Source organism: Paracoccidioides lutzii (assembly GCF_000150705.2).
Source record: "Paracoccidioides lutzii Pb01 unplaced genomic scaffold supercont2.2, whole genome shotgun sequence".
Taxonomy (NCBI): domain Eukaryota; kingdom Fungi; phylum Ascomycota; class Eurotiomycetes; order Onygenales; family Ajellomycetaceae; genus Paracoccidioides; species Paracoccidioides lutzii.
This window is the reverse complement of record NW_015440948.1, coordinates 241973-256734: the sequence shown is the minus strand read 5'-3', so window position 1 is coordinate 256734 and position 14762 is coordinate 241973. Positions and strand designations below refer to the sequence as shown.

At 45.0% G+C, this 14762-nt stretch overlaps 7 protein-coding genes across 7 annotated transcripts; 3 read left to right on the top strand and 4 right to left on the bottom strand.

The window, feature by feature from the left end:
- Window positions 1–1210: 1210 nt before the first annotated feature.
- Window positions 1211–3565, bottom strand: PAAG_00715 (methionyl-tRNA synthetase; the record flags this gene model as incomplete). Its single annotated transcript, XM_002796810.1, has 8 exons — window positions 1211–1510; window positions 1684–2146; window positions 2227–2588; window positions 2660–2791; window positions 2854–2940; window positions 3013–3084; window positions 3154–3272; window positions 3370–3565. 8 exons carry the CDS (start codon window positions 3563–3565, stop codon window positions 1211–1213), a joined length of 1731 nt encoding a protein of 576 aa, XP_002796856.1.
- A 363-nt stretch (window positions 3566–3928) lies between these two features.
- On the top strand, window positions 3929–4533 carry PAAG_00714 (nuclear transport factor 2 domain-containing protein; the record flags this gene model as incomplete). Its single annotated transcript, XM_002796809.2, has 2 exons — window positions 3929–3974; window positions 4052–4533. The coding sequence occupies 2 exons, from the start codon at window positions 3929–3931 to the stop codon at window positions 4531–4533; spliced, it is 528 nt and encodes a 175-aa protein (XP_002796855.2).
- Window positions 4534–4827: 294 nt separating this feature from the next.
- PAAG_11160 (hypothetical protein) lies at window positions 4828–5369 on the bottom strand (the record flags this gene model as incomplete). The annotated part of the gene is made up of 5 exons (XM_015846857.1): window positions 4828–4914; window positions 4985–5031; window positions 5111–5203; window positions 5258–5270; window positions 5334–5369. 5 exons carry the CDS (start codon window positions 5367–5369, stop codon window positions 4828–4830), a joined length of 276 nt encoding a protein of 91 aa, XP_015703464.1.
- Window positions 5370–5797: 428 nt separating this feature from the next.
- PAAG_00713 (60S ribosomal protein L38) lies at window positions 5798–6339 on the top strand (the record flags this gene model as incomplete). Its single annotated transcript, XM_002796808.2, has 3 exons — window positions 5798–5861; window positions 6024–6152; window positions 6293–6339. 3 exons carry the CDS (start codon window positions 5798–5800, stop codon window positions 6337–6339), a joined length of 240 nt encoding a protein of 79 aa, XP_002796854.1.
- A 688-nt stretch (window positions 6340–7027) lies between these two features.
- On the bottom strand, window positions 7028–8211 carry PAAG_00712 (hypothetical protein; the record flags this gene model as incomplete). The annotated part of the gene is made up of 3 exons (XM_002796807.2): window positions 7028–7756; window positions 7847–7926; window positions 8190–8211. The coding sequence occupies 3 exons, from the start codon at window positions 8209–8211 to the stop codon at window positions 7028–7030; spliced, it is 831 nt and encodes a 276-aa protein (XP_002796853.2).
- Window positions 8212–8853: 642 nt separating this feature from the next.
- On the bottom strand, window positions 8854–11008 carry PAAG_00711 (DNA polymerase subunit delta-2; the record flags this gene model as incomplete). The annotated part of the gene is made up of 5 exons (XM_015844114.1): window positions 8854–9134; window positions 9233–10283; window positions 10380–10511; window positions 10676–10865; window positions 10965–11008. The coding sequence occupies 5 exons, from the start codon at window positions 11006–11008 to the stop codon at window positions 8854–8856; spliced, it is 1698 nt and encodes a 565-aa protein (XP_015700895.1).
- Window positions 11009–12416: 1408 nt separating this feature from the next.
- Window positions 12417–12764, top strand: PAAG_00710 (hypothetical protein; the record flags this gene model as incomplete). The annotated part of the gene is made up of 1 exon (XM_002796805.2): window positions 12417–12764. The coding sequence occupies one exon, from the start codon at window positions 12417–12419 to the stop codon at window positions 12762–12764; it is 348 nt and encodes a 115-aa protein (XP_002796851.2).
- Between the last annotated feature and the right edge of the window lie 1998 nt (window positions 12765–14762).

Sequence of the window (14762 nt, the reverse complement as noted above, 5' to 3'; positions counted from 1 at the left end):
GGTGAAGGTATATCAAATTACAACAGTGAGAGCAGAGATGTCCAATGGCAAGCTTCTCTCTCAGAAGGCTGGTATATAACAACATCTCATGTTCGGAGATTTTTCCATCAAATGGGGACAATCTAAAGCTTCAATCCCAAAGCTTACACTTCTTTAATAAACAGACCTGAAATCCCTCCCATTCATCCAAGTAGAAGATCGGGGAAGTCATCCTCATAACCTCAGTGGTTCGCCCACAAGCTCGCCGAGACAATCCATATATTGTAAATGTTGATAGATCCATTGGCCCTAAAGGGTGGGTGCGCTATATTTGGGGTGGTAGTGTGTGGTAGATTCGGCAGCGGTAATAATGGCGGGGCAATGTGACCGCTTTCTATCAGCAAGCTTGTGCTCTTTCCGATGGAACTTTATATAGAGGGGTGTCTGTATGCATGTAGTAGGTAAGAAATAGGTAAGAAGTAGGTTAGAAGTGGGTAAGAAATAGATAAGAAGTAGGTTAGAAGTGGGTAGGAAGAGGGTAGGAAGAGGGTAAGAAGTAGGTAAGAAGAAGTAAGCAAGTGAGCAAGTGAGCATGTATGTATGCAGCATACAGCGTCTAGGTATCTAGTACGGACAGCAGACAGCAAGCGATGCACAAGGATCCAAAACCAACCAAGAGACGGACAAACCAAATGAAACGCCCAAAGATCCCTCCACGCCCGTAGACAGAAAGAAGCCTGGACTAGCTCCAGTCTACTTAGGATTGATTACACATCACCTCCCCTCGTGTCCTCTGTGTCGGGATCGACACGCGAGCTCCACCAGAAAGATAGACGAAAGAAAGAAAGAAAGAAAGAAAGGAACATAAAAGGAAAACCAAGAAACAAGGAAGGAAAGGGAAGGGAAGCAAAACAGGAGAAAAGCAAGACATGTTGTTCGCGTCCGCGTTGCGCATGACAGTGAAAACCCAAAGGACAGAACGCCAAGCCGGGGAAGTCCAGAACAAGCCGGGAAAGGAGCACTCTCACACTCTCATGCTCTCACACTCTCACACTCTCATGCTCTCACGCTCTCATGCTCTCACACTCTCATGCTCTCATGCTCTCCTGCTCTCATGCTCTCTCCCTGCGTCTTCCCACTGCCATCCACACTGCTTTTTGCTTCCCGGTTACGTGCTCCTCCTTCCTTCCGCACCGAACCCGTAACTCCTCCCCCAGGTCGATCCGCTCGTTCACTCCTCGCTTATCAGCGGAGGGAACAACGTGCCGGTCGTCCCACGCTTCAGATCGACAAGGGGGACGCCGTAATCAAGATCCCTGCCGAACTTGGCCGCGTCGACATTGCGTTTTTCGGCCGCCCTCTCAACCCCCAGCATGTCCAGCAGCTTGGAGGATTTCTGGGGCATGAATGGCTGCAGGAGGATGCCTGCGATGCGGAGAGATTCTGCGGTGCTGTAGATGACACTGTTCAGCTGGACCAGGTTGGACATGACCAGGGTCCAAGGTTTCATCTGGTGGAAATACTTGTTGGTCTAGACGCGCGGATGGAGTTCTCGTCAGCAAAATAGGGTTCTTTTTTTTTTTTTTTTTTTTTTTATATATTTTATTTTATTTTATTTTAATTTTAATTAAAAAAAAAAAAAAAGAAAAAAGAAAAAAAGAAAAAGAAAAAAAAGGCAAACAGTTTTTTGCCCGTTTTCCTCACCTGGATTATGATTTCCATGATGCTGTTGAGCGCCCTGCGTGGGTCCAGCTGCCTCATCTCATCCCTGGCCTTCTCCGGTATCGACTCGAGGAAATCTTGATGCTCCGTCCTCTGGAACCGCCCTTCACCGGCCATGACAACACTGCTCCGCACGCTCCATTTCTTGCCCCGCAGCACACGGCTAGCAAGATTCCCAAGGCCCCATTGCAGGCCCTTCTTGTACCTCTCGACGATATATGAGTTGTCGTAACCGGAATCGGAAACCTGGGCGCCATCGATGACGAGAAAGAAGCGCACCGTATCAACGCCAAAACGCTCAATGGCAAAGTATGGGTTGACGACGTTGCCCGTCGACTTGGACATCTTTTCATTGTTGATGGTCCAATGAGCGTGCGCCATGATTTGGCGAGGCAGTGGGAGCCCCAATGCCATTAGGAACGCCGGCCAATAAATGCAATGGAACCTGGTTGGCCCTCGTTAGCTGGAAGAAGTATGTGTGACGGTGCGGAAGAAAAGGATATCGATATATATATATACACTTACCGTAAAATATCTTTTCCAACCACCTGCACGTCTGCCGGCCATATCGACTTGGCGTCGGGAGGAAAGGGGTATCCGGCATAGGTGATATAGTTAATCAGGGCATCCAACCAAACATAGATGACCTGCGACTCGTCGGAAGGGACCGGAATCCCCCAATTTAGCCGACTGGCAGGCCGTGAAATCGATAAATCTTGTAATCCTGACGAGACAGCGTTCACCATGTCATCCATATAGCGCTTCGGTGTAATGAAGTTGGGGTGATTCTTGTAATATTCAAGCAGCGGCTCCTTGAAAGCAGAGAGCCGGAAATGGTAATTCTCCTCGGACGTCCATTGCACTTCTTTCCCTGTTTCTATGGACGCCTGAACAGGGAGGGGAAAGCATGTCAGCAAGGGGAAGATCCCAAGGGGCCGGTAAGGAAGGAAGAACATACAATTATTTTCCGGCCAGTTGATGGGTCAAGGATAGGCTGGACAGCGGACGGAGGATAGAAAGCCTCGTCGCTGACGGAATACCAGCCTTCATGTTTAGCTGTATATATGTAGCCGCGATGGTTGAGCATATCCTAATGCAAAACGTCAATGTATATACTTCGTATGGAGATTCCATACATAACCCTCCACATACCCAAAAATGCCGTACGGCATCCTTATGCTGAGGATCCGTAGTTCTTATAAAGTGATCATTCTCCACGTTGACAGTTCTGGCAAGATTCTTGAATTTGTTACCCACAAAATTCGTGCTGCAGTTCTCTCACGGCGTCTTTAGTGGGGACCATTGGCATACCTTGAATGTCTGGCAGTTCTGATCGCATAGCTCTTGGGGGGCCATCCCAGCCACCGCAGCCGCTTGTTGAATCTATAAACACTTAGCACTCAACAAAACTTTCCCAAATAACGCCCGTTTGCCCATTTATCCCAATCGAACCTTCAAACCATGTTCATCCGTCCCTGTAAGGAGCTTCGCATCCGTGTTGCCCAATAGAATCTGCCATCGTTTCAGAACATCCCCAAGTATCATGGTATACAGATGTCCGATATGGGGAGCTATGGAGAAGAGGAATATACCAGTTAGCTGAGCATCCTCCACGCATCAATTGAATTTACATAAAAAAGAGGGAAAAGGAATAAGACAAAATCTCACCCGCATTCACATAGAATATAGGTGTGGTAACGTAGAATGGCTTCTTATCGCCAACCTGCGGAGCGCTGCTCATTGCGCGCCGCCATCCTCTCCGAACAACAGCGTTTCTGCATGGCGGACAGATCCAAGGTCGCCTGCCCGTGGACTTGATAAGCCATGCTGCTCTGGAAACAGCGCGAAGCTCAATTTCCGGCATGGTTGTCCGAGCCGTGCAGGTTATTTAACGCTTACGTCGCAACTGACAGCACATGGCCGATAAAGAACAACAATGAAGGAGCTATGTGCTCAAGCTTTTTCTTTTTTCTTTTTATTTATTTTTTTTATTTTTATTTTTTTGACATCAACTACCTATGTCTTCGTACATATATTGCTCTATCTGAACCCACCGAACCCCCATTACCGACAAGCAACATTACTTAACTTCGGCTGGAAGATTTGTGAAGGCTTGTCTTCGTTTGTTTTTTGAATTCTTCACCCTTTTCTCTTTTACTGCCTGCCTGTATTCTCTCCAAGCGGGAAAACCCCTCAACGTAAACAAAGGACAATAAAGACCTCCACCATGGCCCAAGTAACAGAGGACATGCTCACCAAGATCTCCACAGATGGTACGTATCTCTAATCAAACTTCAGGACCTCTTCCCCCTCTTTCCTTTGTATCTAAATATCTAACCCCCCCAAGCAGCCGCCACAGACTTCGTGCAATCTTTCTACCCTGCCCTCCAAGCCTCCCGAAGCACCATCGCCTCCTTCTACACTCCACCCCCCACCCTCTGCAAAATACTCTTCAACGGCAACGTCGTGGCAGACGGCCCCTCGGTCCAAGAAATCTTCGCAAAACAAATGCCAACCACCCACTACGAAGTACAGGCCTACGATTGCCAAATAATCAACATGAATTATCCGGGACTTGATGCATCATCGGGCGCAACGGGTGGTAGCAGACCGTTATCGGGCAGAGATGTGGCAAGGAATATGTCGATTTTGGTCACGGTTAGCGGGTCCGTGCGGTTTGGGGAGGAGAGGGATCCCGGGGGTTTGTCGAACCGGGGGTTCAGTGAGACGTTTGTTCTTGTGCCAAATCCGCAGAGTGATGGGCATGGGGGGAAGGCGGTGGGGAAGAAGCATTGGTTGATTCAGAGTCAGAATTTTAGGTTGGTTGTGTGAAGGGATCATATCAAAGGGGGCCGTTAGAAGTTATTGGGATCTCCTAGACCTAGAAACCTTACGGTATATGCGACAGTCAAGGGCTTTTTGCACTGCTTTTGGACACCGACTGTGCTCTCGGCAGCGGGATATATAAAGTCTACGCGGGCTTACAAAAACGGATTGAGTTTACAGGGAAGACTCTGAATGTACGGAGAGGACTTTGTTGGGATATACACCGGAAACAAGGGCTTCATCTAGAGACGGGAAATAAACAACGAAACAGAAAAAAACGAATCGATCGTGGAGAGGCCACTATGACCGTGGTGGAAGCCTCATGTTCGCCTTTACACGTTCGATCAAATCTCCTCTCGACGCATTTGGGTTTGGAAGGAGATCACGCTGCACACATGAACCTGTTAAGACGGTGAATGCCTCCGAAACGCAATATAACAAATGGAGGCCAACGTACCGAACTAAGCCATCTTCTCAGTTCCTCTATTGCCCAATTCTCTGGGTCTGGAAGAGTGGTTAATAAAGGTCTGTTCCAAATTCCACGGAGAGGAGGAGGATCACCACAGGGAATTAAAGCACATACCTCCAGTTGGAGCTGACAGAGAGTCTGCCGCAGGGAACATTTCGCCACCCCAGATGGACCATGCTGCTGCCGCTGTTACCAGGCCGGCGAATCCTGCAGATAGATGGTCAGTAGCGGAGCTGCTGAAGAGTTGTATTTTATTTTTACCGAGGAATAGGTTCTGAGGAGTAAAGATTAGCATAAACATGATATAGAATGGACGTATATTGATGGCTCTATATACCTTTGAATTCAAAGCTTTATCCAGTTGGGTAGGCATGTTGAAGTTGTGTTGGCTATAGTCCATCCATCTGACAAGAGAGTAGAAATGTATTTTTCTATAGGGGTGATAATCGCTCCCTCATAAATACCTATACCTATACACCACGTCTCCTCACCGTGAGGGACCGGCCTGCCTGTTCCAACTTGGATGACTAATCCGAGCCTTACATGGCTTCCATGCCAAGCCCCGAGGTTATTTCCGCACAGACCAACCTGCCGCTTTAAGCCCAGCTGAGGGCTACGTGACTTTCCAAGCCCTAATCAATCTACACCGCACAATCCTACATACATATAGCCCAGATACCAGGCCAAGAAGAGCTCTGCTCTCCTTTGCTTTGCGACGTCCAGACAAATATAACCATCCACCTCCGCCTCCCGCTTCTACCTCCCAAAACTCCAACTCTCATCCCCATCCGCCCGCCCATCATGCCTAGCGAAGTCTCAGATATCAAGCAGTTCATCGAGATCTGCAGACGGAAGGATGCCTCTTGTCAGTTTCCCCACGCTCCCCAACAATCCCATGCCGACATGCGAGAAGTTATTCGATGCTTGGGATATGAAGGAGAAAATACCAAAATGCGGCGGATGCTGGAACGAAATCTTTGAAAGAAAAAGCGAAACTCCAAGCTGACTAGATGCATTTCAAACACAGCCGCCCGCATCAAGCGCAACCGCAAGACCTCCCAGATCAAGTTCAAGGTCCGATGCCAACGATTCATCTACACCCTAGTCCTGAAGGATTCGGACAAGGCAGACAAGCTCAAGCAAAGTCTACCTCCCTGTACGTGCCTGTATCCTCTCAATCGCCGTTTTGCCGTTTTGCCGTTCTCGAGGATCCCGGATGGCTTAGAGAAATGGCGGTTCACTGGATTTTTATATAGGGTTTTCGAAAGATGATGGCTAACATGCGACAATATACAGCTCTCAAAATAGCCGATGTCTCCAAGGGCAAGAAGAAGTCCACGTAAAGGGGATGGTTTGGAGGACTATATGAAGGGGAGTTGCGATGGGGATTGTGCATGGAACTGGTACAATAATTAAATTAAAAAAAAAAAAATATATTGAAAAATAATGAAAATGAAAATGATAAAAGCCTCGCATCGGACGCGAAATTTAATGATGTATCCGAAATATCCTTCGTTCAAGATTGAACTGTGTGTTTAAGATATATATACCCACCTTTTCCATTCTCGAATACATCCCTGGAGAAGTTAGAAGATGGCTCTGTGTTCAAAACAAGAGTGGTTATATCGACTAAGGAAAACTACCCCGTATAATGAAGGAAATTATGCTATCCAGTGATAGGCCCGGGGTTTCCTTTCTTTTCACTGCCATATAATGGCAATTTTTACGTTGGAAAAGAGAACCGTTTAGTTGCGTCTATTCTGTCGGTGTGAATCTCGCCAATGGCTTCGATGTCCGTTCGAAATGAAGATTGGTTTTTGTCCATGTATTATTCCTCTGATACAACTTACAACTTTTACTACATTCGATTTCGGACCTTAGGTTCTTTTTGACGCTATATATAAACCCGGATGGTTTCATCAACACGCCCTTATTTTGAACTTTAATATCCACTCATCAGAATCCCCTGAAGGAACATGGACAGTCATATAAACCATCTGCTCACTCCCCCATCCTTCTCACAAATACGCCTTACCGCTCATACCTAACCTCCCTATACTCCTCCACCCCCCACTTACCCAACAACTCCTCCCCCTCCCCTCGCCTCAGACATTCCCTACGCATCTCCAGCTCCCCAAAGACATTCGCCATCTCACGCACTTTCCTAAACCCCAAACTCTCAAACAAAGCCAAACTCCGAACATTATCCGCACCAATCTTCGCAGATAAATATGCTAGCTTCCCACCTTTCCTCCCTTGCTCCTTTTCAGTGCCATTGCCAGCAGCAGAAGCGGGTGCGGTGGCAGAGGAAGAAGAAACAATCCCTCCAACGATCTCCTCCTCATGATCAGCAATATATCGTAAGAAACAAAGAAGACCAGCCCGTCCAAAACCCCTCCCCTGCTTTTCCTTCTCCGCAATCATAAGTTCGATTTCACCGACGATTCTCGTACCACTATCAGCATCGTGATCGTAACCAATACCACCTTCTTGTTCATCTACTCTCAAAAACAAATTGACATCCCCCAACATCATAGCTGGACTGTCGATGTTTGGATCGGTAAGTGTCGTGGATTGGATATCATCAATGACACCAGCACCAGCAGCTGTGTCCGGACGTGATAACGATGATGATAAAGATTCATGAAGCGGTAGGCAGATGATAAATGTCAATTTATCCGCGTCTGTGCGCCAGCCGATTTGCATAGCATATTCCTCTTCTAGCATGAGCGGTTCTGAAGCGGTTGCTTGTTGGATTTCCTGGGTTATAATTTTAAGGTGTTAGTTTTAAGATATACGAATTGTGTGCAGTAGTGGATAATATATTTGAAGATAGGGGCATATACATACCGGATCTTTCATCCACTCGTGATACCGTGGGACATGATGTTTGCAATACGGAACTAGGAGGACGCGGGAGGAGGAGAGTGCTGTTCATGGATGAGCGTTAGTTGTGAGGAAGCAGAGTTCTAGAAAAACGGTGATGTTGTGCTGTGATTGCTGCTTTTTCTAACAAGAAACATTCTTTACATAGATTTGGTCGACGTCACATGTGTGTGTGTGTGTGTGTGTGTGTGTGTGTACGTTTAGGAAAATGTTGTATGGGCTACATTTCATTCGTGATGCCGGGAAGATGGCCATAAATGTTATCAACTTGGGAGTTAGGTATGAAAGGTGATATTTGCATAATTACCAGTTTTTTCGTTGACCAGCATCGTGTATCACAGCTGAATGGGAGGTCTAATCATGTGTGCATGGTATTTGATGGTGGGATTGTTGATGGAAAGGGCTAAAGAGGGGTATCAGAATTTTCAAGGTCGTAAAACATTTAAAAAGTTGAACATGAATATGTAGAACGGTAAGTAGTTGGTGACTGCTGTTATCTAGATGATGTAATGGAGGATTGAAGAGGAGAGCGGGAGTTGATTTCAATTTTTGTTTTCTTCTTTCATATTGCAAGGTGCCAACTTGAACTCTTTGACATGAGAAAAGATGAGGATTTGGAAGTAGACAGATGACTAGGTTGGGACATTTTGGCAATATTTTTACCTCTGGAAGCTGTGAAGAACTCCTCCTCTCCTCCCAACGGTTTTACCACATCCGAATGCATAGATACATAGTTTTTAGATTTCGACTTTAGTGCTACTAATTTGATTGGGAAGGATAAATAAATTATATATCTCCATCAAGAAGTGATTCGAGCGTTCTTCACTATTGTTTACCCACTTATCAGAGTCTATTTCTCTAATATGCGTCCCGTTGATACCCAAACGTACACAATTCCATGTCTTACCACAAGAGGTAGATATTATAAGGATATTTATAAGATTTCAATCGACGAACTGAAACCCATTGTGTCATGACAATTTATCCTCCGCATTCCTCTCAAAAGTTCCAAACCTGACAACTTCCACCTCCAACGTGTCCACATCAACAAGCACAATTTCGCCAGTCTCACTAAACTTCGGGAGAGTAATGATACGTACCCGCATACCCTGCTCATCACCAATTCCTGACGAAGAAACCGCCGCGGAACTCTCGACAATCGCCGTTCGGAAACTTGGCTGGTTCCCTGCGAAAAAAACGTGCGGACAGGACTGGAGGATGAATGGGTCGTGCGTTTGATAGGGGTAGCACCCTGTAGAGTAATACGTCAGCAAGCCTATACCATAGTAAATTGCAACGGAAATATCGATAATAACAACGGGCGCTAGAAAGGGATATGTAAAAACATACACAACGTATCAGGCGCGGTAGGCACCGCGCACCGCCATCTGAGCATAGCTTCCATCAAACGCAATCTCGCCTCTCCATCCCTATCACTCTCGTTACCACCTAGGCCATCTCCCTCCGCCTCCAAATCGATATAACGAAGCATATCGTCAACATTCTGTCCACTGCAGCCCCAAAATCGCCAGCCCTCTACATCTCCTTCCCATGGGTTCGTCACATTATCCAACCAACCAGGTTCTGCTGTAGGTTCTCCAGTCGTCCCTGGCCGCGCTGCCGAGCAGTAGGCTTTTGAACGGGGGAACATGGCTCTGTGAATTTCCTGCTGGGGTAATGAGAAATTCGCTGGATCGGTTTCGCCAGGCATCAAAGTGATGGGAATGCTTGGAAGAATTTCAGCGAGGAAGGTATCGAAGTGGTTTATTGGGGAGGCATTGTAGGCTGCGGCGTCGTATCCGTATTTTTTTGGCCCGTGGCGTTTCTTCGCTGCTGTGATAGTGGAATCCCCATTTTCGGCTTCAGATTGGGTAGAGAGTATGCTGCTTCCAAGGGAATTTCCGGCTATTATGAGGCGTGTTATTTGAGATGAAAACGGAGGGGAATTGGTTTCATTAGTTTGAGCAGTTAGATGAGGCTCATTATAGCCGAGAAGGTAGTCTGTTAATAGAGACAGCGCAACGGTATCCCCTGATGTGCCTGTGATACCAAGGCCGCTGACCATTGCTATTTTTTTTCTTTTTCCCCCTGTGCCACCACGTGTGTGTTCTAAGGAGCCATGCTTTCGTTTAGCGGACTCTTGAGGGGCCGATGATGATCTCTCCCAACGCTCAGGTTGGGCGGGTAGATCTGGCACCTTAATATCGATGACTTCAAAATCACCATTGACGTTCTCGGTGCCAAGGACGGCTACAATGGCTCCTGTTACTAAAAGAGCCGATTGAAGCAAAGTGCCAGTCAGTTGCAAACGACCCGATTCATCTTCCAGCATAGTCTTTGCTGATGCTTGATTGGAAGGGTCGAGATATGTTTTGCGTGAAGGCGGAGCAGCCGTCCAATGCTAAGGATTCGGTTAGATCTGTAAGAACGTAGAAATTATACAGATAAGAATTTGAAGGAGAAATAATATGCAAAATATTGACCCGGCAAGCCTTACTTCTTTTGATATATCGTCTAGAATATTAGGTTTTAATGGAAGATCCATGTAGACGGTGCCAGCAACCCAACATAGTTCACCTTGCCGCACGTCTAAGACTCTGTCTACACGCCTCGCATACTCACCAGCAATCTACCATTAATAAGTCAGCATACATTTTGTACATGGCATGAATTCATCAGTGCCCAACACTATTAAGTCGAGGTGTAAATATAAAAGAGAGAGACGGTTTATCTTCAACGCTTGCCCAGAAAAGGCCAACAATCCCAGAACAGTTCAAGGGGAAATGTACTTACATTAAACCCTTCCCATGCAGCTACCGCAATCTCAGAAACTGCCGGCTTCAATCTCGCCAATCGCAAAAAGTAAATATCAGCATATTGCTGCTGAAAGTGCCTCATTTCACCCCTTGGTAAGATAAATGTAGAGAGCGGTGAATATGCGGAAGGGGACCGATACACAGGAGCATAATCCTCCTCCTCATCACTACAAAGAAATCAAAGAGTCAATGAGGGACCTTTAAAGAAGATTTATAACATCCAGTCTGTCATGCTGCATTGCTAATCTTGGATCTCGGGAACGCACCTTGGCGGGCGGAGGAATTGCTCTTCTGGATTATCTGACACCATCCTAACAAGTTGAGACAGGAACTTTTACGACTGTACTCCGCGAACTACTAGAAGAACGTAAAATGAGCCATAATAACATTCTAATATTTGCAGTTCGTTGATATTTCGACATTCCAGATCCAATGTGGCTAACAGAGCACAAAACCGGCGCGACGTTCAATTATGCACGCGTTTTGGGTTTAATATTTCTCGGAATCACGTGAAATAAACTCGAGGCATGTGACTGTACCGCGCGGCCCGTTGTCGATAAACGCCAAGGTACCGCAGAATAGCCGTAATAATTCCACTGGTTCACAAAAGGATCATTTACAATGTAAAACCATTTGAAATCACTTCGAGGGTTCATGTTCATCCAATGTCCACGGGAGGAGTGGGCAAGGGTAAACTGCAACTATATCCCAAAGGTGCCTTCTTGAGCCGTGGCTGATATAGTGCAATGTTTTGATGTTTTATGTTTAAATGTTCTCTCCCACCAGGCCTTGATTGTGTTGCGAGATAACCTCTTGGAGAAATTAACGTTGTTGTGTGTAAAACTAACTAGCCGAGGTTTTACAGGGAGACGGACACGTGATTAGCGTAGCCGTTGTAAAAGACCAATAAGTTCAAAATCCCATACTTCTCTCGACATATTCGGAACACAAGCAAAATCGGTCCGATGGTCATGTCTATAGGGCTAGTTATCGTTGATGCCCTTTGCCCTTCTTGGAGATCCGGTTGTTATTCAAGGACGGCTAGAGAAACTAGCCACTATTAATCTTTAAATAATTGCCTGGATTTTTCTCCATGATGTAGTTATCCAGGCTATGTTTCCTTTGAAACTATGGTATCAACAGGAGATCCTTGACATGCGCAAAAAATGGCCAACTCCATCATTAAGGTAGCTGATCTCGATATCCGTTAGCTATCAGGATCTCCGGATGCTCTTCGTATATTTAACCGAGAGAACCCCCCACTCAGCTGTGTCACAAATAATGCAGCCTCAGACGAACATTATTTTTCGCCGGGATATCTTAGCGTGTCCAGAGCCCTGGTCTTCCCCACCAAAGATTTAGAGCTCGTGGATAATATAAAGATATCCATCCTAGCACCATATGTTCTCAGTTCATCGCAAGACTAGCCATCGCAGCCTTACGATGTTGGCTATTTCTGACGTTCTCACAGCCCTATACTTCTGTTGAGAACAACCATTTTACATGTTGAGGATTGGTTGGTTGTATCTTTATAGCCAGTGCCTCCCTTCCTCGATCTCTTCTCTTTTGTGTTGCGCTAGGCCTTCCACTCGAACACCCAGACAGCAGACAGCAACCTAACATATTCCCAAACCACTTTCAAAACAATAACTCTATCAAAAATTCCATGATCTGTCCATCCCGTCCTTGGCCAATCACATACCAACCAAACCCCAAAAATGTTTTCTCGCCAAACCTCCAAACGCGGGCCATCAGTCCCAACCCTGTCCCTTCTCACCATATATTTCGTCTTCGTCCTTACCCTCACCCTCTCCACAGCGCTACCAATCGAAAGCCATATGAAATCTGTCGATGCACTTCAAAGTCCAAATGCCTACAAACCACGAAGTTTACCCGGTTCACTCCTGACAGCTCCTAAAGGCGCTGTTGGGGATCCTCCTCAGCCAGCATCAGGGCCATTGAGGCATGCACAGGTCATGGAACCAAAGAAACAGCCTATATATGTTACTCTACTGGTAATTGCGGTATTTTTAGGTGTCATAGTTGCAGTGTATGAGAGCTTGTGACTGCTTTCCTTCTTTTCTTTTACAATTGTACGCACATCTTTGTTCATTGTATGAAAATGATTTAAGATATTGTTTCACCATTTTTAACTTCCTCATTCAACTTTATCAATGCAAACAAATCGAATATGGAGTTGAAGGGATATACCATATATTAGTGTTTGTCTTCCAGCTGTTGTTAATCTATCAATGGGCATTGTTAGCTCCTCCAAAGCCACTTAGAAATGGAGGTGGTTTGAAGCTTCAGTCCCAGAGAGTTGCAGTTACATCCTTGCTTCGTTTGAGGTGGTGACCCGCGTGAGAAACAAATCAATTCACTTGCCCCGTTTCCATCTATCAAAACCGTGGGCTCGAGTTCAAAATCGAACAGCGGTGGAGGGCGGGACTATTTCTTAGTAGTCCTATTGAAACAAGTCGTTTCGGAGCAAGGAAGGGTATAGTTAATAAAATTCTATTTCATGAATGAGATTGATCATGCCTGGTCTTCCGTCAATGTTAAGTTCTATTATCTGGATAAAAACAATCCTTCAGGCCAGTTTCTGCCAGTGTGACAGGACACACACAATGCATGGACATGTTTATTTGAATTCTGGCACTGACTGCGATCTTGAGCCATTCTTTCCTCTCAAACATGCTGGTCTGGAGGAGTTGTGATTGGATAGCACAAGTGGGAAATACAAACTCGTGTTTTAATTCACCAGTAATGACTATGTGAAACTGAAAGACCTTCATGAAGTAGTCTTCATGAGCAGGGGTCCGACTGCAGAAGCACCTGAGGGTCTTCGAATTTTCGGGCATCCGTTGTTTCTAGCTGCTTTTGGTAACCCAGTGGGTTTTCATCTCTGGAACTCTTGAGCTTGTCTTTTTTGAACTTTTGGACTTCCTTCTTTGCTCCATTTTTGCTCTTTTACAATTGATATATACTTCTCGTGGTTGGCTGTAGGAGTCTAAGAACATCATGGGTACAAATAGGAGTCCAAAATATGAACCGAACGTACTTCTGAACTATAACCGTTTGCGGAGTATTTTGACCTTCCAGCACAAAAGGCATGGCCCAGTATGTCCCGAAATTAGTTGGGTTTTGTAAAGGAAGAATATGCAAATAAAATGAGACGACAAATTCATAAATTAGATGGGTTTGATGTGCAGCTATCCCCGCAGATGATAGGATATTACGTTTATATGGTGTGCTTTTGGAGCTGATGATAACATTTCAAACAGACAGGTAGAATAGCATTGTAACTATCAAATGTGGTTCCTTGTCAATGACCCCCTACACAATAGTAGTAGTGATGTTGCTGCATCAATTCATGCTATGTTATAGGCATTCAAGGAGGAACAGGGATCACGCACGGGCGGTAGACGTAAATTTGTTAAGTCGAGTGATTAGAAACTCTATGAGTGCTCAAGGGCTTTCTTATTGACAGTTATCCGGTTGATGCTACAAAAATCTAGGTAGGATGATGGTAGCTCTGTGGCTTTCTAAATAGATTTTTGATGAGAGTTGTTTTCTCTGATAAGCAAATCTATATGTATATTATAGTGATTTGAGCATTATTATCTCTGATTATATATTTAATTTCCTGTTTTGCAGGGAATGCTTATTTTTACATTCACTTACATATAACAATATCCTGTATAATAGCTCTATCACTTGATAAATATTAAAGCATTATTCAAATTATTTACAGAAATATCTTCTTCTCATTCTTCTCTGATTTTTCCATATCTGATCACTTCTGAGTAGCGCTAATGAATCAATCATACTGTTCCTCTAGACTATTTTGAAAAGAAACTTCTATCATAATATCAATAGTTGTATTCTCATTAAATAAAAATCAGCTCTGCACTATCATTATAACTATTATAAATAAGAAAGCTCTCTCAGAACACTGATTTAATTCTGAAGTATATCTTTATCTAAAGTAATATAAAGATTTTTACTATCAATAATTTTAAATATGATATGTTCAAGAAAGAAAATTTCAGATGAAGCAAGAT